Source organism: Salvelinus alpinus, chromosome 4, assembly GCF_045679555.1.
Source record: "Salvelinus alpinus chromosome 4, SLU_Salpinus.1, whole genome shotgun sequence".
In the NCBI taxonomy this organism is placed as follows: Eukaryota; Metazoa; Chordata; class Actinopteri; order Salmoniformes; family Salmonidae; genus Salvelinus; species Salvelinus alpinus.
Genome location: NC_092089.1, coordinates 40,734,658 through 40,756,205, shown reverse-complemented (window position 1 = coordinate 40,756,205; position 21,548 = coordinate 40,734,658). Strand labels below are relative to the sequence as shown.

Sequence of the window (21,548 nt, the reverse complement as noted above, 5' to 3'; positions counted from 1 at the left end):
TGCAGGCGGCAACAAACGCGGCAACATCCAGAACCATAGTAGGCCACCAAAAGCGTTGTCACACAAAGGCCAGGGTTCGACGAGAGCCTGGGTGACAGGCAAGCCTGGAGGAATGGGCCCACTCCAGGACTGCGGAGCGGACAACATCAGACATAAACATCCGGTTATCTGGGCTCCCCCCAGGGTTCGGCTGGGACCACTGCACCTCCCGGACCTGTTTCCCTATACCCCAGCTGAGTGCCGTCGCTAGGCACAAGGTGGGAAGGATGGTCTTGGGCTCCGGGGTGGTAACCGTGGGGTTATAGCGTTTTTTGTGGTCGGTCCACACAATGAACGGATGTTCCGCCCCTTCTAGCCAGTGTCTCCATTCCTACAATGCCATCTTCACCGCAAGAAGCTCCCGATTCCCCACATCGTAGTTCCTCTCCGTGGCGCTGAGGCGGTGGGAGAAGAAGGCGCAGGGATGCAGCTTAAGGTCCATGTCAGAACGTTGGGACAGAACAGCCCCCACTCCGACATCCGAAGCATCGGCCTCCACCACAAACTGACTGGAAGGGTCAGGATGAACCAGGATAAGAGCAGTGGTGGAGCGGTGTTTAAGGTCGCGGAACGCCCGGTCAGTGGCAGAGGACCACATGATGACCAGAGGTATTTTACCGGGCAAGAGGACACAAAATGATCAAAAGTCCCTCAATACAGACAGCTCCTTGTGTTGATCCTATGTTGCCGTTCCACTGGCGACAGCCCAGCTCTGCCTAGTTGCATAGGCTTGGGACACAGTGCCTCGGCCGTCTTCGGTGACTCTCGGGAACGGGACCGTCAGGGACTTCAGGGATGCCTCGGAGGCGAGGTGGAATCCCTGGATTTGCGAGCGAAATCGAATTTCCTCTCCATCCATTGTTCCTGCAATCGTCCATCGATGCGGATGGTCAAAGCGATGAGGGAGTCAAGATCCGTGGGTAACTCCCAAGCAGAAAGCTCATCCTTAACCTCCTCCGAGACGCCGTGCAGGAACTTGTTGAATAGTGCTTCCTGGTTCCACACACTCTCCGCTGCCAACGTGCGGAAATCCACTGCATAGTCGGCCACTCTGCGGGCGTCCTGCAGGATTCCAGGCAGCTTCTCTCCCGGAGAACGGGGCATCAAATACCTTCCTCACTTCTCCCACAAACCCCTCCAGACTCGCGCACGTGGCCGGCTGTCGTTCCCATACGACGGTAGCACAAATGAGAGCCCTCCCAGACATCAGCGTGATGAGGTAGGCTATCTTGGAGCAATCCGAGGGGAAGGAGGAGGGCTGAAGCTCGAAAATGAGGGCACACTGAGCTAGAAACGCCCGACAGGTGCTCGACTTTCCATTAAAGTGTTCCGGGGGAGGTAAACGGAGATCCCGGGTAGATGGAGTGGCCGGTGGGGTGGAGCTGCTAACCGCCGTGTTGCTGAGGGGTGGTGGGGTTACCACCGTGGCAGGCTGTCCCCCAGACAACCCGCGGAATAGATCCAGCAGCATGTCCAACGGCCGGTCATGGCGCTCAGCCAACATTTGGACCCCCTCCATAAGACCACAAAGCAATTCCAAGGGTCCTTGGGAAGAGATGGTGTTGCGCAGCTGGCCCGGGTCTGCTGGGTCAGTCATGGCCAGTTCGTACTATCAGGTATGAAGGTAAGACCCAGTTGCAGACAACGTCGAATTAACAATGGTTTAATAATCCAACAGGGGCAGGCAATAGACAGGTCAAGGCAGGCATGAGTCAGTAAACCAAAGGTGGGGCAACGGTACCGGACGGCAGGGAGGCTCAGGGTCAGGGTAAGCAGAGGTCAATAATCCAGAGGTGGGGCAAAGGTACCGGACGGCAGGCAGGCTCAGGGTCAGGGTAAGCAGAGGTCAATAATCCAGAGGTGGGGCAAAAGTACAGGTCGGCAGGCAGGCTCAGGGGCAGAGTGGTCAGGCAGGTGGGCTCAGAGTCAGGACAGGCAAGGGTCAAAAGCAGGAGGGCGAGAAAAAGAGAGTCTGGGAAAAGCAGGAGCTGAGACACAAAAACGCTGGATGACTTGACAAACAAGACGAACTGGCAACAGACCAACAGAGAACACAGGTATAAATACACAGGGGGTAATGGGGAAGATGGGTGACACCTGGAGGGGGTTGGAGACAATCACAAAGACAGGTGAAACAGATCAGGGTGTGACAGCTATCTTCTGTATACCACCCCTACCTTGTCACAACACAACTGATTGGCGCATTAAGAAGGAAAGAAATTCCACAAATGAACTTTTAACAAGGCACACCTGTTAATTGAAAGACATTCCAGGTGACTACCTGATGAAGCTGGTTGAGAGAATGCCAAGTGTGTGCAAAGCTGTCATCAAGACAAAGGGTGGCTACTTTGAATAATCTCAAATATAAAATATATTTTGATTTGTTTAATACTTTTTTGGTTATTACATGATTCCATGTGTGTTATTTTATATTTTTGATGTCCACTATTATTCTACAATGTAAAAATAAAGAATAACACTGTGATGAGTAGGTGTGTCCAAACTTTTGACTGGTACTATACATCTAAAACCCTCCCCCTATTACACCAATTAGATATATTTTAAAAATTTTTTTTTTTTTTTTACAAATGTTAGAATTTTTCTTACACTTTGACATTACATAGTATTTTGTGTATATTGTTGACAAAAAAATACAATTAAATCAATTTGAATCCCACTTTGGAACACAACAAAATGTGGTAAAAGTCAAGGGGTGTGAATATGCACTGTGTATATGTAATTTGGACTGGAAGCAATTGAAAATTAGATTTGTAAAAATAAGATAAATATTTGTAGAAAATCAAAGGGGAGGAATTTTGAAACAATAAAAGGTGTACCATTGATAAGAGAGGACCAGGAACCCATCACACTTGTCTGTATATCTATAGCTCATATCGACAGTGAGCTATTGAAAATTAGACTTATTACAGGAAATATTCGTATGAATATCAATGCAATATAAAATTGCAATTATAATGGGTGTACTATGGACAAGGGAGGTCAACGATATAAACTGATGTATATGTCATTTGGACTGGAAGCTATTGAAATTTAGATATGTACATTAATTAATAACCACAGCTGTAAAAAGTAATTCACTTTGATAATAGAGGTCAGGGAACACACCGCACTTGTCTGTATATGTAGAGCGGAAGCCATTAAAAGGATAATTATGAAATATTCATTTATAAATCAGGGAACTTTAAAATGGGAATTCTAATGGGTGCATGATGGGTTAGAGGCAATAGTGACTTTGCCACAGGTGATTTTAGCTCTCTAGGTCATGCAAGTAGGCTACAGTAGGTTGCGTACGAGTGAGAAAGATCATAGGCCTATTTATGTTTTTTGAGCTCATATTTTTACATAAAATCCATTAAAAATAAAAGATACAAGATACAATTTTAAAATGTAATTACTGAGGGATAAACAGTTGGTTTAAGATCTATAGATTATTTAATTTAAAAAAAAGTTTCTGTAAACACCAGCTACAGCTGATTGCACTTTTAAGACGGTCCCTCAGCAGCGATTGCATAATATTCCCCTACTGAAATCAACATAGGACAACTTTCTTTCCAAAGGAAATTAATGGGGGGGACCTGTACATTGGTCCTTACCCTCATCTGATAGATATATCACCGAATCATCCTAGGACCTTCTGTCTAAGAGGTATTGACGAGAAAACTGAATATCAAATCAATATACAAACTGAAACCAAATGTACTGTGGTGATAAACCTCCAGTGTTCCACAAATGGCTATTGCAATTATTGGTTTAAGCATAGGCTACTCTAGCTATCCTATAAGATTCGAATAATTAAAATGTATTTATAACGTCAACAAAACTTTATATCATGGCCAATTTTCTGCAATTCTTGACATTTTTTTCTGTTCTTCTTGACAATACAAGCGCGGATGGGGAATTTATTATGAGTGGGGAAGCAAGTGGAAACTCCCAAAACAGTCTGAGCATGCCCCCAGCATTAGGGACTTTTATTTCAGAAGTTTTGCTACCGCAGCCTATAAAAATTACCGACAACCGATTGCACAGCTCATTTCTCAGTCGAAAAGAAACACACAAAGTGATGCAATGTTGTAATGTAGCCTATATCGTTCTGTCAAATTAACAATTATGTTACAATGTAACGAAAAAGGCGAGATTTTACCTGGTAAGAAATCACTTTCCTCTAATCTTTCGTGGATTGACAGTTTACAATTTTAGCTATGCGTTAACCGAGATTACAATGGTTCAATCTAAACAAAAAGGGATAGGCCTATGATATATATGTATGGAAGCAATTGTTGAAATACAAGAAAACTCTGTATTTAGGCCTACACTATAAACTATACAGTTAGGTGTTAATGTTAAGATCTAAAATGTAATGGAAATGCGTTTGTTAGGAATGTAGGGCAGGCAGGCACGAGATGATGTTATGTTTACAGTCAGAAAGTAGTTTAGATGGGGAACAACCAATGAGAATAACAGGGTCGATGTGAAAGTGATATTTTTGCATTAGCCTACACTACACTTCTTTCATCTTTCTATCACATTTTCTTTCGAATTAATTAAGCAAATGCATATTATTATCATGTTATAACAACACTGAAATATTTGTTTCTGTTATTTTTTGCATGGTCTCTCATCCAAGAAAGGAGCTTACAACTTCAGTTACACGCTCTTAGCAAATCTATGTCATGTTGTGCGGTGGAAAGGCTGTGCGTGTACTTGTTGAGCTCCCGGACCATCACAGAGTATGAGAGCCAGGTGATCTGGTCCCAGAGAACAGACATGGAGAAGGCTGCCAAACTGCTCCAGGTGGTGCTGAAGAAGGGTCGCAACGCCTGTCTGCTCTTTTTCGACTCACTAGAAAAGTGTTGCCAGTGCCCACCACAGTTCGAAAGAGTCACCGGCCTCCCAGGTAAGTCTCTTCAAAAGTGTACATTTTTTCATTTGATTAATTGCAAGTAAATTACTTTGGCCTACATGTCTATAGTTTTCATGTCGTTTTCATCAACATTTAAATATGGTTATGTATAGTCTAGGCTTACGGTGATTTTGTGATTCTAAATAAAATAAAGGTTAACTAAAATAAATAAATAAAAATAGTAATGTTATGTGGTATTTAGAGAGGTAGGCTAACTTGGCCTAGATTGCAGCACGTTTTCTTTGTAGTATATGGTGTATGTTATGTATATGGTAAGCCGAATTCTACCCCACTTTACCTTTTGGAAGCACTGGAAACCCAGCACCATTTGGTGTCCGATGCAGGTGAGGCCCAATAATGTTCCAGAGGCTCAAGAATGTTCCATTCCTCATATAAAATCCAGTTTTTTAAAAGATAAAGTGCAGGCTTACATCTAAAGTGTTTCTCCACGTGTCCAAAACTAAAGCTCATAGAAGGTTTTTACAGTATGTCATCATCATGACGCAACGGGAATCGCCGGGATACTATTGTCAACAACAGGCTATTTCCCATTTTTCAACCTCTTCCCTTTTTTCTCACATCCCAAAAAACAGAGAGGAGGAGGACCAACACTGCCCCAACTTACGTCATCAACATCAGCCATTCCAATTTGAGTAACTGCATCATTGGAGATGGCAACTTTCAAGGTGTGACAACGTGTATACAACAACCTCAGAGCATGGGTTCAGAGGATTCTAGGCATGGTAAGTTACAGTCAAATTCTCATCAATTCATATAATTAAAGTGATGTGTTACAAGATTCAAGCACATTCACAGATACAAGCACATATAGTTGAATTCAGAAGTTTACATACAGTTAGGTTGGAGTCATTAAAACTTGTTTTTCAACCACTCCACAAATTTCTTGTTTACAAACTATAGTTTTGGCAAGTCGGTTAGGACATCTACTTTGTGCATGACACAAGTAATTTTTCCAACAATTGTTTACAGACACAGTAATTCACTTATAATTCACTGTATCACAATTCCAGTGGGTCAGAAGTTTACTAAGTTGACTGTGCCTTTAAACAGCTCAGAAAATTCCCGAAAATTATGTCATGGCTTTAGAAGCTTCTGATAGGCGAAATAACATCATTTTAGTCAATTGGAGGTGTACCTGTGGATGTATTTCAAGGCCTACCTTCAAACTCAGTGCCTCTTTACTTGACATCATGGGAAAGTAAAGAGAAATCAGCCAAGACCTCCACAAGTCTGGTTCATCCTTGGGAGTAATAACAGCCCCCTTGGGAGCAAAGGCCTGAAGGTACCACGTTCATCTGTACAAACAATAGTACGCAAGTATGAACACCATGGGACCACTCAGCCGTCATATCGCTCAGGAAGGAGAAGCATTCTGTCTCCTAGAGATGAACGTACTTTGGTGCAAAAGTGCAAATCAATCCCAGAACAACAGCAAAGGACCTTGTGAAGATGCTGGAGGAAACGGGTACAAAAGTATCTATATCCACAGTAGATCGAGTCCTATATCGACATAACCTGAAAGACCGCTCAGCAAGGAAGAAGCCACTGCTCCAAAACCGCCATAAAAAAGCCAGACTATGGTTTGCAACTGCACATGGGGACAAAGATCGTACTTTTTGGAGAAATGTACTCTGGTCTGATGAAACAAAAATAGAACTGTTTGTCCATAATGACCATTGTTATGTTTGGCGGAAAAAGGGAGAGGGTTGCAAGCCGAAGAACACCATAATAAACCGTGAAGCACGGGGGTGGCAGCATCATGTTGTGGGTGTGCTGTGCTGCAGGAGGCACTGGTGCACTTCACAAAATAGATGGCATCACGAGGTAGCAAAATGATGTGGATATATTGAAGCAATATCTCAAGACATCAGTCAGGAAGTTAAAGTTTGGTCGTAAATGGGTCTTCCAAATGGACAATGACCCCAAGCATACTTCCAAAGTTGTGGCAAAATGGCTTAAGGACAACAAAGTCAAGGTATTGGAGTGGCCATCACAAAGCCCTGACCTCAATCCTATAGAAAATGTGTGGGCAGAACTGAAAAGGCGTGTGCGAGCAAGAAGGCCTACAAACCTGACTCAGTTACACCAGCTCAATCAGGAGGAATGGGCCAAAATTCACCCAACTTATTGTGGGAAGCTTATGGAAGGCTACCCGAAATGTTTGACCCAAGTTAAACAACTTAAAGGCAATGCTACCAAATACTAATTGAGTGTATGTAAACTTCTGACCCACTGGGAATGTGATGAAAGAAATAAAAGCTGAAATAAATCACTCTCTCTACTATTATTCTGACATTTCACATTCTTAAAATAAGGTGGTGATCCTAACTGACCTTATACAGGGAACTTTTACTAGGATTAAATGTCAGGAATTGTGAAAAACTGAGTTTAAATGCATTTGGCTAAGGTGTATGTAAACTTCCGACTTCAACTGTATATACTATTATAATTATTCACTTCTCTTTTTGACCGGCACCGTTGGAGCTCGGAGCTGAAGAATTTCATTTTACCCTTCACTTTACCTTTCGTTAATGAGTTCAAAGAAGCCATTAGATTCATAACTTTCATATACTGTACTGCATTCCATTGATGACTCTATTACAGAGACAATGGGAGGCAACGTCACCAGTGATCACCAGAGAGCAGTACAGGCCTGTCCAGATCCAGAGCTCCAGAGGAGTGTCCAGGTCTACGGGTCCCAACTGCAATATGTCATCATCGGGGACAACAACAACCTGCAGGCTGAAGACACACCGGAAGAGGAAGAAGGGGAAGAAGAAAAACTCATTAATGAAAGTAACTGATTAGATTTGTGTAGTGCTTTTCCAGATGTTCAAAGTGGTTTACATTGTATTGGGGAAACTCCCCTCATACACCACCAACTAGTTTCCATTTAAATCATTTAGCAGACTCTTTTATCCAGAGTGACTTATAGGAGCAATTAGGGCACATCGACAGATTTTTCACCTAGTCGCCTCAGCGGTTCAAACCAGTGACCTTTCAGTTACTGGCCCAACGCTCTTAACCGCTCGGTTACCTGCCTCTGGTGCCAAAGGTTACATGTTCGAATCCAGTGATAGAAAGTTGTTTTTGAGATTTTTGTTTTAAGCCTATCCCAAACCTTAACACTTACCTTAACCATTCAGAGTAAATGCCTAACCTTAAGATTTCGGAGTTAAAGCATACACTTAACCCTAACCTTAAAAGTTTGGAGTTAATGCCTAAACTTAACCCTAACCGTAAAAATGTGGAGTTAATGCCTAACCTTTAATGTCTAAACTAGTTGTTGTGTGGCACTGCATCAGTATCCTATCAGAGCCATACATATATGGCTCTTCTATCCTAGATGCCATCTCCTGCTGTTGTGCCCTTGAGCAAGCTACTGCACCACGGTCAACCGTGGCTCTCAATCTCCATAAGTGATATGGGGACAAAATATATGGCCATTGGCTACATTGTAATGTTCCTTGCTGTGTTGATGAACTTGATTTCTGGGGAATGTATATTTATTGTAAATTGTAGTGTATTGTTTGGATAGTATAACTTAACCCACATAATGAAAGAATGAACCATATTTTTGGTCCGTAGACTTATGGAATAAGTATTGAATCATACAGTACCTACATTACGTTCTGTGAACCCAATGTATAATGACCGCACTGACCACTGCTACTGATAAAGTGCATTTAATTTATTTTAAGTATTTACTTGCTGCAAAAAAAAAAAAAAAGTGCTGTTTTACTTTGAATGTATTCTTAATGTATTAATTTGAATGAATGTGTTAGGACATACTGATTTATCTTTACTGAAAATTATACTGTACATATTCACTGTTCTACTAAGTTATCAACATTTGTTGAAATAGGTTATTTCTATAGAAAGAAAAAGTTTATTATAAAAGGTACATAAATTGTTATTGTTTTATATGTCAATAAAAAAAAACTCTCAATAATTTGGTTTCTCAATATTATTTTTCTTGAAAAGCTGGCATGTCACTTAATGGAATATCCATACAACATTATAAAGGTATTGCATTACATTTTTATTATTCTTTGTCATCATTTCTTCAACTCTCTGGGAGGGAGTTACATCTGGAAGGTTTGAACAGATTAAAGATACAAGCTACACAGCAGTACATGCATGTTGCTGTCACATTTTGGCCTTTCTTTTATGTACCACACCTCTACTTATTATAGTCCATATTTTGTCCTGCAATGACTTGTTTTGTGAGAAACAATCTCTAAGCTAGTTAATAGTAGCCTGGATCCTAACTGAATAGTTCTGTTTCACTTTACCAAACAGAGCAATTTAGTTTGGATCTAGGCTAAGTTAATAGCCCCAAGTCTAAATGATTTTAGTTGTGATGTAAAGTGTCAAGGAAACACAGACCTGCTCTATGGACGGACATTACTATAAATAATATTTACATACAGTATGCTGAGTCGCTGTGGATTCAATCTGTCACAACAATATGTTAATGATGAGAGAAGAAGGCAGTGTATTTAAGGCAGAAATATAAGGAACAAGACTGGATTTGTAATAGTCACTTTAATATACATACATCCTGATTCCTTGCTCCCGAAATATGCTTCTGCTTCTGGTTTAGAGACAAACTGTATGGTTAAGACACACCACAGTCACACACAACTGATATACAAATTCATGAAGGCATCATTTTGAGGCTTTGAGTTGAACAGTAGAGTAGCGTGTAATACCATTCTTTGCTGCCTATACAATAAAACAGAGGGTGGTTTTAAGCATGTTAAATCATACCATAACTATTGTAAAGCAAAGAAAGACAATTTGAGATCATTTCATATATGCATATATTTCTGGGGGCGCATGCTTGTTACTGGGACAGACTAGATGATTTTTGGGGGCACAGGCTATACAAAATATTGACAAAAAGTGATTTCTACTGTTTGTGTCTGCTTTTGTTATGATTATCTAGCACAATTACTGTACCTGCTCAATGATATCGCGTGTGTTCAACTACCAGTGACAAATACTGTGTCAATACTGTTCCTTCATCATGTCATAGCGTTAGTATCATTGAAATAGAATTAATAGAACAGGCTTGGAAGTGCTAACTCTGGAAATTTGACTGGTAAACTCATCTGTACACTCCATGTACAATACCATGACTGGTATTGCGATGTGATAATTTCCATGGTTATTTGGAATGTTCTATCAACTGATGCTGGATTGCCATGGTAATGAAGACTGTTCATTCAAATGAAGCTAACTGATGTGACTCAAGCAATGGAATACATTTTTTTGTAATGTCAGTTGAGTTGACTCAACAAAACATCACAGCACAGTATGAAGGGTACACATCCTGATTTTACTTCCTGGCATGGGTCTAGGTTGAAGATGACAAAGGTTAAGACAACAGGATTCTAATATCCCATAATAATATACAACAATGGTAGTTAGCAACGGCACTGTTCCCAGATTTATGACGACGTTGTCTTAACCTATATATTTGTGACCTAGGCATGGGTACACTCAAAATGGCTGCCAGTCCACCCATTATGCCATCATTGACTTGAATGGGGACGCCCGTTCTATTCTTTCTATTTCTATAGTTAGTATATTCCGTAGTCTGACGTCTTTTGGAGAAGCATGCTCTAAATCGGGAGCTGCGATGGCGATCTATAGCAAGGTCAATGAGTATTTACACCAGAAAAAAATACTTATTTGGGTTTTATATTATGGTTTAGACAGAAGGGAATCTTTTGGCACTAACGCTGACACATGACATTCCTGTAGACCCTACGCCTACGGAGAGACAGGTGAGAGGTTTGGGCTACCTTCATGGGTATGATCCAACTTTGAGCAAAGTGACACGCTGTTTGTTTACCTGTTATTCTTTATGGTAAAATGATGCTTCATCAAGACCGCTCAGAACCCAGAGAACATCAATGAGCATAACTCATTATTGTACCGTCAGCTAAAAATAACCTGAACAAGTCAAGAAGAGTAAAAAGGGGGAGACAACTTTTCATCACAAACCACCTGACTCTAAGCCGAACCATATGTACACATGTATACCATACCATAGAAAATTATAACTTGTAAAAAAACATCTACAGTTCCATATCCTTTCAAGTCATCATCCAATCGTTTGTTGCTTTTGTCTCATATTGTCTCCACTTTAAGGTGTTCACAGCTCTCAGTATGTGACTTGTGTTGTTAGCATCACACCTACTCTCCTACAATAGAATACCACAGCCTGAGGAATTCAAATATGGAGCGTTATTTTGCCTTGTGCTCATTGATTTTTCGGTGGGCGAGTAGCTCCTACCACATTCCACCAATTGTGCCAGTATAGGGGGTGATTGAGGCCATACCACTTTGAATATTTACACTACCTCATACTTTACATTTGATCATTCAGTGTCCTTAACCACCTCTCTATGGCAGAACATTATGGGAACATTTACATTACTGAGCAAAATATTGTATAAAAATGGACTAGTATCCTTTTGTCTGAAAGTACTGGTACTGTATGTGACGATCAGAGGACATAGCAACAAGCACTGACTACACAGTCCACATTCCTCCAAGGAAAAGTAAAGGTCCACAGCCCGCTCTGACAGCATCGACAGACAGACTAAACTAGACACGTCTACTGGTATAGGCCGGATCGCAGCACGGTCATCCAGATCAAAACCCAGTCAGTCAGAGTTCTGTATTGTGCCATAAGTCCTGGGAGCAGCTAGAAGACAGTGGAGAAGGTAGACAATGACGAGGGGAGAGTCTAGACCTCGTTGATTGTTCTTTCCGAGGGTCGGTAATCAGCTCCTTTGGGGGACGACATGTAGAAGGACTGGGTTTTGCGTTTTAAGCGCGCCCGCTTGGTGGCCAGGGAGAGGCTGTGCTTGCTGGAGGAGATGATGTCGTGGATGAACTTCTTGCAGTCCACACACACTTCCATGGTGCTCCAGTCCTGCGTCAGCTCCGCTGGGAGCTCCACCTCATCACGGGAATGGGACTTCTCCAGACTACCGTGCTTAGTCAACCTGAGAGAGGGAGGGAGGAGAGGTTAACACTAAGTTGTGTAACAGAGTAGGTTCTGTCCCTATGCCTCACTGGGCTCAGTCGGCTACAGTTGCTCATAAAATAGAACATAACTTCATTTGAGAATAAGTCTTGTAAATCTAAACAGGGAGTGTTTTAATCTAGAGAAGAAGTAGAAGGGTGCCTACTTGGACATGGTCTTCTGAAGGCTGAGGCGATGGTGGCTGGTAGAGGGCTTCTCAGGCTTGGGGGCTGCTGCTTCTCTGCTTGGTCCTGCTGCTGCTGTTGAGGCTGCTGCTGCTCTGCTTGGTCCTGCTGCTGCTGCTGAGGCTGCTGCTGCTCTGCTTGGTCCTGCTGCTGCTGCTGCTCTGCTTGGTCCTGCTGCTGCTGCTGAGGCTGCTGCTTTTCCTTTTCCTGCTGAAACTGCTGCTGCTGGACCAGCTATACTGGCAGCTTTCCCCAGGGACCGAGTGGTGGTAGAGCCCAGGGAATAGATGGGCAGGTTGGCATAGGGCTTGGAGGGCAGCCTCATCTGACAGAGAGACAGACATAGAGCAGAGTATGAACTCACTCATAAAGACACTGGAGGTACAGTATAGGCCTGTCAATATTATGGGCTGACTTTCTATCAGTGTGAGAGAATAGATATGACATACTTTTTGACAGCACTGTGAACACACAGGCCTTTTGCAGAACTGGCAGGTGTAGGACCAGGTGAACAAGGAAAACCTTTTGGATCGGCAACAGAAGCAAAGCTGTAACAAAGAAGGAATTCAGAACAGGTGCAACAAAAGTTTAAGACAAAAGCAATCAAATCATTAAAAAAGCAGTGTGTGATCAAATCCAGTGACTACAAAGATTTTGAAAGGAACATGTAAGATGATTTTCCCCAACAATAGGTACTGTGATGTTTAGTCCGAGAGACTTGTACTTCAGCTGGGTGAAAATGACCAGCGGTAAACGGACCTTTCCCTTCTTCATAGCGTTGTACACGTCCTTGTATTGTTGGAACTTCTCCAGGTCTGCTTTGACCAGCACCTGTCTGATGTGCATCACCTCTTCCACCGTCAGGGATAAGCATTCTACTGGGAAACAGAACTCCTCCTGAAAACACACACAGCACCGGCCGGGTTACTACGACAACCGCACTCACTGCCCTTGTTACCATTCCGTCCACACACACCAACACCTCTAGGTGCACTCTGTCCGGGTTCAGACTAGTTTGGCTAAAAAAAAGTCTCCATTGTTCACTTGGCAAGACGAGGGGACAAACAAAGCACAAAGGGCAAGGAACGAGTAAACAACTTGAGTGATGACAGATAATGTAAATATTTGAGAAAATTCCAGAAATCCTCTACTTAGTTCTGCTTCACTTAAAGTCTAGACAACCTAAAAACAGACAAGGCCCCTCTGCTCTGTAGCTGGGGTTATTTTTCTGCTTTTTTCTGCCCGTTTCTGACCTCAATAAATAAGCTTGCGAGACTACGGAGATGCTATATTCAACAGTACACCAGGTCTATTACTGCTGCAATTACTGGTCATCCTGGTGTTGTTCCAATAATGTGTCTCAATAAAGTGTCTCAATAATGTGTCTCAATAGTGTGTCTCTATTCAAAAGTTTTTGTTGTTGTTGCACCAAGCTAATGTTTCTCACTCCCAGAAGAACTATTAATATACTGTAACTCTGTAATGCTGCTGCGGCTCCTGCTGCTGATCTTATGACTCAGAAACAGTGGGCTGCATTGTCTCTGGCCCAGAGGAAGGAAGGGAGGGGGGATCCCAGGGAGTATCAACAATAACAAAAAACAGGGAGTTTATACTTGCTACTGAACAACAGTACGTTATATACAGTATGCACAACATGAAGGACTTCATCTATCTAGAGCATTGTTTTAATTGGCAGTGGCTCGCTAGGCTACATGATGCTTGCAATCACAACGACTATAACTACGGTTAAATGGAGGGAAGCTGAGTATGATGAAATGATTGGTGCTCCAGCGAGGGATGCGTCTGCTGTTGACTGTCAAAATGCATAATGACAATCACACCTAAACTGCAGGGCTTTCTATGAAAACAGCAACAGTCCTGGGCTGAGGGATGGGTCTCTAGGAAAGCAGGAAGCATTAGAAGAGATGATGATGAACTACGATGCGCCAGCAGGGACATAAGGGGCGACTGGCAAACCTTGATAGGCTTTCTTCCCCTGCACAGAGCAGACAGGGCAGACCACACCATGCCCAAGACAAACACCTCGACGGGGTAGGAGCTCCATAAGGGGTGGAGGGTGTAGGGAGGGGAGTGGAGGAGGAGGAGGGGGGTCCAGGGGAACAGATGGTGGGCTATCCTCCCGACCTGAGAAGGACAGGGGTTATAGAGGTGGATGGAAGAGGGGGAGGACAGGGGTTATAGAGGTGTGTGGAAGAGGGGGAGGCCAGGGGTTATAGAGGTGGATGGAAGAGGGGGAGGACAGGGGTTATAGAGGTGGATGGAAGAGGGGGAGGACAGGGGTTATAGAGGTGGATGGAAGAGGGGGAGGACAGGGGTTATAGAGGTATATGGAGAGGGGTAGGCCAGGGGTTATAGAGGTGTGTGGAAGAGGGGGAGGCCAGGGGTTATAGAGGTGTATGGAGAGGGGTAGGCCAGGGGTTATAGAGGTGGATGGAAGAGGGGGAGGACAGGGGTTATAGAGGTATATGGAGAGGGGGAGGACAGGGGTTATAGAGGTGTATGGAAGAGGGGGAGGACAGGGGTTATAGAGGTGGATGGAAGAGGGGGAGGACAGGGGTTATAGAGGTATATGGAGAGGGGGAGGACAGGGGTTAGAGAGGTGTATGGAAGAGGGGGAGGACAGGGGTTATAGAGGTGGATGGAAGAGGGGGAGGACAGGGGTTATAGAGGTATATGGAGAGGGGGAGGACAGGGGTTATAGAGGTGTATGGAAGAGGGGGAGGACAGGGGTTATAGAGGTGGATGGAGAGGGGGAGGCCAGGGGTTATAGAGGTGTGTGGAAGAGGGGGAGGACAGGGGTTATAGAGGTATATGGAGAGGGGTAGGCCAGGGGTTATAGAGGTGTGTGGAAGAGGGGGAGGACAGGGGTTATAGAGGTGTATGGAGAGGGGTAGGCCAGGGGTTATAGAGGTGTATGGAAGAGGGGGAGGACAGGGGTTATAGAGGTGTATGGAGGAGGGGAGGCCAGGGGTTATAGAGGTGGATGGAAGAGGGGGAGGACAGGGGTTATAGAGGTGGATGGAAGAGGGGGAGGACAGGGGTTATAGAGGTATATGGAGAGGGGGAGGCCAGGGGTTATAGAGGTGTGTGGAAGAGGGGGAGGCCAGGGGTTATAGAGGTGTATGGAGAGGGGTAGGCCAGGGGTTATAGAGGTGGATGGAAGAGGGGGAGGACAGGGGTTATAGAGGTATATGGAGAGGGGGAGGACAGGGGTTATAGAGGTGTATGGAAGAGGGGGAGGACAGGGGTTATAGAGGTGGATGGAAGAGAGGGAGGACAGGGGTTATAGAGGTATATGGAGAGGGGGAGGACAGGGGTTATAGAGGTGTATGGAAGAGGGGGAGGACAGGGGTTATAGAGGTGGATGGAAGAGGGGGAGGACAGGGGTTATAGAGGTATATGGAGAGGGGGAGGACAGGGGTTATAGAGGTGTATGGAAGAGGGGGAGGACAGGGGTTATAGAGGTGGATGGAGAGGGGGAGGCCAGGGGTTATAGAGGTGTGTGGAAGAGGGGGAGGACAGGGGTTATAGAGGTATATGGAGAGGGGTAGGCCAGGGGTTATAGAGGTGTGTGGAAGAGGGGGAGGCCAGGGGTTATAGAGGTGTATGGAGAGGGGTAGGCCAGGGGTTATAGAGGTGTATGGAAGAGGGGGAGGACAGGGGTTATAGAGGTGTATGGAGGAGGGGAGGCCAGGGGTTATAGAGGTGGATGGAAGAGGGGGAGGACAGGGGTTATAGAGGTGGATGGAAGAGGGGGAGGACAGGGGTTATAGAGGTGTATGGAAGAGGGGGAGGACAGGGGTTATAGAGGTGGATGGAAGAGGGGGAGGACAGGGGTTATAGAGGTGTATGGAGAGGGGTAGGCCAGGGGTTATAGAGGTGTATGGAAGAGGGGGAGGACAGGGGTTATGGAGGTGTATGGAAGAGGGGTAGGCCAGGGGTTATAGAGGTGTATGGAGAGGGGTAGGCCAGGGGTTATAGAGGTGTATGGAAGAGGGGGAGGACAGGGGTTATGGAGGTGTATGGAGAGGGGTAGGCCAGGGGTTATAGAGTTGTATGGAAGAGGGGGAGGACAGGGGTTATGGAGGTGTATGGAAGAGGGGTAGGCCAGGGGTAATAGAGGTGTATGGAAGAGGGGTAGGCCAGGGGTAATAGAGGTGTATGGAAGATGGGGAGGACAGGGGTAATAGAGGTGTATGGAAGAGGGGTAGGCCAGGGGTAATAGAGGTGTATGGAAGATGGGGAGGACAGGGGTAATAGAGGTGTATGGAGAGGGGTAGGACAGGGGTAATAGAGGTGTATGGAGAGGGGTAGGCCAGGGGTAATAGAGGTGCATGGAAGAGGGGGAGGACAGGGGTTATGGGGGTGTATGGAGAGGGGGAGGACAGGGGTAATAGAGGTGTATGGAAGAGGGGGAGGACAGGGGTAATAGAGGTGTATGGAAGAGGGGGAGGACAGGGGTAATAGAGGTTTATGGAAGAGGGGGAGGACAGGGGTAATAGAGGTGTATGGAAGAAGGGTAGGCCAGGGGTTATAGAGGTGTATGGAAGAGGGTGAGGACAGGGTTTAAAGGGGTTAGTGTGGCAGAGAAGAGGTGGGGGGATTGGAGGTGAGGTGTTAGGAGCATCACCTAACAGAAAGAAGATGGAGGCTGATGAACACAAGACAAACTGACACACTATTCAGGAACCAAAATCTCCAATGTGCTCATTTTCTCCAGATTGATAAACTCTTCTCATTTCCTTCTTCTCTTCTGTTACTCACCAGAGACTTGGAGCTCTGTCTGGATGGGGGTATGAACTGCCGTACGTTGGTGGGCGTCTCCTTCTCAATGGAGTGTCTCCTCTGGGGGGCCTGCCGTCTCTCAGGCTGGGGGGTGGAGGAGATGGGCAGGAACATGGGTGGAGCTGGGGGTGGGGGGGGGACATGTGTGATATACTTTTATGTAGTACTGTAACCCTTATATTAACAGTTAAGTTGACTAAGAACACTCCCTCTTTGACAGCATTATTCTCAGCATAGAAGAGCTGTCAGGTGAACAGCTGAGAGCTGTGAAAGCACATTATAGGATCTCTATGAACCTTAACCATAGCTTCATGTCCACACCCTGGCTGAACCCTAACCCTAACCCCAACCCTAGCTTCATGTCCACACCCTGGCTGAACCCTAACCCTAACCCCAACCCTAGCTTCATGTCCACACCCTGGCTGAACCCTAACCCTAACCCCAACCCTAGCTTCATGTCCACACCCTGGCTGAACCCTAACCCTAACCCCAACCCTAGCTTCATGTCCACACCCTGGCTGAACCCTAACCCTGACCCCAACCCTAGCTTCATGTCCACACCCTGGCTGAACCCTAACCCTAACCCCAACCCTAGCTTCATGTTCACACCCTGGCTGAACCCTAACCCTAACCCCAACCCTAGCTTCATGTCCACACCCTGGCTGAACCCTAACCCTAACCCCAACCCTAGCTTCATGTCCACACCCTGGCTGAACCCTAACCCTAACCCCAACCCTAGCTTCATGTCCACACCCTGGCTGAACCCTAACCCTGACCCCAACCCTAGCTTCATGTCCACACCCTGGCTGAACCCTAACCCTAACCCCAACCCTAGCTTCATGTTCACACCCTGGCTGAACCCTAACCCTAACCCCAACCCTAGCTTCATGTTCACACCCTGGCTGAACCCTAACCCCAACCCTAGCTTCATGTCCACACCCTGGCTGAACCCTAACCCTAACCCTAACCCTAACCCCAACCCTAGCTTCATGTTCACACCCTGGCTGAACCCTAACCCTAACTCTGGCCTTCTGGTCCACAAGTCAACTCACTCTTCCTGCCCAGTACAGACTCTGGAGAGGTGTCGTCCACCACCGATGTAGAGACACTGGAGCTACTAGCTGACTTTTGACCCCCAATGGTGATGTCATCCTGTAAGGGGAACAACAGAGAGCAGTGCTGTAGGATGTATATACTGATGTCAACTACCAGAACAAGACACACACACACACACACACACACACACACACACACACACACACACACACACACACACACACACACACACACACACACACACACACACACACACACACACACACACACACACACACACACACACACACACACACACACACACAACTGCACGTGCGAGCACACACACATATACACACAGACACACACACACACACTTACGTCAGAGTCGGAGCTCTCCAGTTCTGACAGGGTGGGTGCTTTCAGCCTCTTCCTCTGACATAGGGCCTGGGCTCCACCCCCTGGTGCCCCTGGCCCCCCATTGGACAGACTGCTGAGGGTCATGGTGCTGGAAGTCTTCCTGCGGCCGTCAGGGCTGGACACATCTGGACAGAGAGGTTGTCACAAGAAGACTGATCAGACAGAGGACAACTCAAATACCCAGGGGTGATTTCAGCAGGATGCAAAGTAGCTAACTATACTGAACACTGCAGGTAGAAATATCATGAATAGACATGACAGACAAACATATCTGTTCTACGTGATACATTTCTATCTGAGTGTTCGGTAACGTTGCACAGTCCTGAACAGATCCGAGGGGAACACACCAGCGGTAGGGAGGAGGGAGTGTGTTGAGGAGAGACGGAGAAGCAGCCTGGTGTTACACACACAACATGGATTCTACTTTCATTACCCTTTAAGACCTGGACTGAGCAGGATTCTAATGAAACCCTAACCCTGGCTGATTCCCTCCCTCCTAGCCTCATTGACAACTTCTCCCCCTAAGAGAGAGAGAAATAAAATAGGGAGGGAGGGGGTGACGGAGGAAGGGATGGAGAAGAGAGTGCTAGAAACAGCAGATAATCAGTAGCAGAGGCCGATCTGATCTGTGGATGCATTGAGGCCTTGCCAGGCGCTCTCTCTCTCTTTATCTCCCTCTCTGTGAAAAGGACCACGCAGTGAGCATGTGAATACCTCTTCTGGAAAAAGGTTAAAATATGAGCTCATTACCTTAGTGGGAGGCCAAGGCCCTCCTCCTCTACTGCTGTCCTGGAGCTTCCAAACCTGCCTGCCTGGGAGAAGACTGACTGGTCCTAGGATCCAGGTTTAAACTAGAGCAGATCAAACATCCACCATTTCTGGCACTATGCTCAGTGTCAGTCAAAAGTAAAAACATTGTAAAGCACTGGTTTCTGTAAACTATATTTGTCGATATAGTATAATTCAGTCTATTTTAGTCGAGGCATAAGCAGTAGTGTTAGGATACAGCCAAATAGGCAGACAAACGAAACAGGGCTAACATTATGTGTTGCAGCACACAAGTTGCTAGTCACATAAACAGAGCCAAACCACTCCACATACTTTACCTTGACTTGTAAGGATCAACTGTGGAGTGCTGTAGTATATGCCTCCACCTAAAAGGGAACACTTCCTTAAATATGATAGGCCAGACTGTACTAATGGTTTATCCCTATCCCCAAACATAGAGCTCTGTTGTCAAATGACAGGCTCTCTCTCGGTGAGTATTGGTATTGGAGAATCTGGCCACAAAGTAAGGGGATAAGTACCCAGCTGCAATGAAGTTCAGATAGACAACCATCACATACACACTCACGTACGCACGCACACATAACACACACACACATTAAAGCTGCACAACAATAAATTGAACCGACTAGTACCCGTGGATGAGCAAAGGGTAAAAGAGCCTCCGGTGTGATGAAAGACGCTGGGATCAGTGGGAGAAATGTCAAGCACAGCCAATCAGACTTGTCAAAGTTCAGATACCCCGCCCACAACAGGAAGTGTTGACACATAAATAGTAAGAGAGTGTAGATTATTAGAAATTATTTTCAGTGTCACCAATGTAAATTCATTGGCTATCTATCTCACTAGAGGATGTGATGACAATTTTGGGTAACCACTGCAGTACAACCGTATAAAACAGAAGGTATCCTCTTCTTATCTGTTTTAAAAAGGGCCATATACTGTAAGTTAATCAGAAGTGCTAAGTGACCAATGCAGGCGATGTTGGAGATACAGTGTGATGTTTTTGTGAGAATGTGCTTTTTTGTGTTGAACAGAGCCGACAGGTGTGTGTGTGTGTGTATATGTGTGCCGACAGCTCCTGTCTACGCTGCTCACTGATCCCACCTCTGATTAAATTCTGCAGACTCACTCTCCAAGATGAACAACTGCTTTGTGTGAGGAGGACCGTCATTTTCTAGGAAACCGAGGAAGGTAGTTATGCACGTCTTGGTTGTTTGTAATGAGAATTTCTGAGTAATGGTGTTCTTTAGCTAAGGCAACTCTTTCCCTGATTTATGTTAGTGTGGAAAAGAAAAAGGCCCAGAAGCAGAATTCTATGAATAGATTCTTCAGTGGGAGGCAGGAGTTCTGTTGTCTCTACTGGCTATAGGCTACTGACTTTTATCTATATCAAATATGTTTTTAACATACTGTAGGTTTCATCCCAAGCGCAACAATAGACTAGAGAAAAATGTAGGAAGTTCAAATGAGTTTAGACTAATCCCAGAAAAAAAATGGGATTTGAAGTGAGCATTACTCAAGCATTTAGACAAGGAAAATACTGTTTTACAATTCCTCCTGAGGGACTGAGAACAATGAGCACCAGCTGTGTGGAGATGCAGAAAAACAGTTGCTTTTGACGTCAGCAAGTCTCCGAGAAATAGTTCATTATCAGAGATGTACTGTGGTGACAGGCAGCGAATAAAACCGTTGGCCTGTTTGAGTCACATCTACCTTATTCTTTTTCACAACTGTCTATGGTATGTAAGGCTACATCTAACTTAACATTATCCCTGGGCTTAGTCTGAGTAGATCATTAAGCCCTTCCACATTCCATGTGGAGATTCAAAAACAAGAATTGAACTAAGGTTCAGAATGATTGAAAGATATGCTGAAGTTGTCTATGAAGGAGATGCTGATGTGAAGGTAGCCATCAACCTCCCTTCTGCGCTTGACAGTTCTCATTCTTACCAGTGTCTGACATCCTGACGTCACAACCAGAGAGCACACTGCACACTGCAGAGCCAACCAAGCCAACCATCAACACCACCACGGAAGCATGAAGAAGCATGAGATGAGAGCATTAATATGCGTGCTGTAGCTTGGGCAGATGGACAACAACCACGATAGATAGAGACGTAAAGAAACAGCCAGGTAACCGGACAGATCTTTACCTGACAAGTCAAAACTTTGAGACATGCTAAGAGGCCGAATTACTGCAAGAGAAACAGTGATGGCGTTACAGAGTTATTAAGCTATCCATAGGAGGAATACGGGCAGAAAACATATATTAAGTAAGCAAGAAGAA

The 21,548-nt window shown here is 45.0% G+C and overlaps 2 protein-coding genes across 8 annotated transcripts in view; one reads left to right on the top strand and one right to left on the bottom strand.

The window, feature by feature from the left end:
• Nucleotides 1-4,049: 4,049 nt before the first annotated feature.
• On the top strand, nucleotides 4,050-8,933 carry LOC139573538 (uncharacterized). Of its 2 annotated transcripts, none has more exons than XM_071397102.1 (4): nucleotides 4,050-4,204; nucleotides 4,685-4,954; nucleotides 5,554-5,703; nucleotides 7,586-8,933. In XM_071397102.1, the coding sequence occupies exons 1-4, from the start codon at nucleotides 4,168-4,170 to the stop codon at nucleotides 7,783-7,785; spliced, it is 657 nt and encodes a 218-aa protein (XP_071253203.1). In that variant the 5' UTR covers nucleotides 4,050-4,167; the 3' UTR covers nucleotides 7,786-8,933. The 2 variants fall into 2 exon arrangements, with proteins under 2 accessions (XP_071253203.1, XP_071253204.1); XM_071397103.1 differs by having other exon boundaries at nucleotides 4,075-4,204; nucleotides 4,689-4,954.
• Nucleotides 8,934-9,510: 577 nt separating this feature from the next.
• Nucleotides 9,511-21,548, bottom strand: part of LOC139573537 (protein spire homolog 1-like) — a 61,955-nt gene continuing 49,917 nt past the window's right edge. The window contains exons 9-17 of one of the 6 annotated variants that reach the window (XM_071397096.1): nucleotides 21,415-21,456; nucleotides 19,579-19,626; nucleotides 18,434-18,597; nucleotides 18,070-18,169; nucleotides 16,997-17,139; nucleotides 12,971-13,108; nucleotides 12,661-12,759; nucleotides 12,193-12,536; nucleotides 9,511-12,006 (exon numbers count right to left, since the gene is read on the bottom strand). In XM_071397096.1, coding sequence (XP_071253197.1) covers nucleotides 11,745-12,006; nucleotides 12,193-12,536; nucleotides 12,661-12,759; nucleotides 12,971-13,108; nucleotides 16,997-17,139; nucleotides 18,070-18,169; nucleotides 18,434-18,597; nucleotides 19,579-19,626; nucleotides 21,415-21,456 — 1,340 coding nt within the window. In that variant the 3' untranslated portion in view covers nucleotides 9,511-11,744. The other 5 variants (XM_071397098.1, XM_071397097.1, XM_071397099.1 and 2 more) reach the window with 5 other exon arrangements.

Bases quoted from the DNA above. Each gene is read 5' to 3' on its own strand.
- LOC139573538 (XM_071397102.1), top strand. From the start codon at position 4,168: ATGTTACAATGTAACGAAAAAGGCGAGATTTTACCTG. The intron at 4,205-4,684 runs GTAAGAAATCAC...CTCTCATCCAAG, and splicing joins AAAAGGCGAGATTTTACCTG to AAAGGAGCTTACAACTTCAG. The intron at 4,955-5,553 runs GTAAGTCTCTTC...CCCAAAAAACAG, and splicing joins AAGAGTCACCGGCCTCCCAG to AGAGGAGGAGGACCAACACT.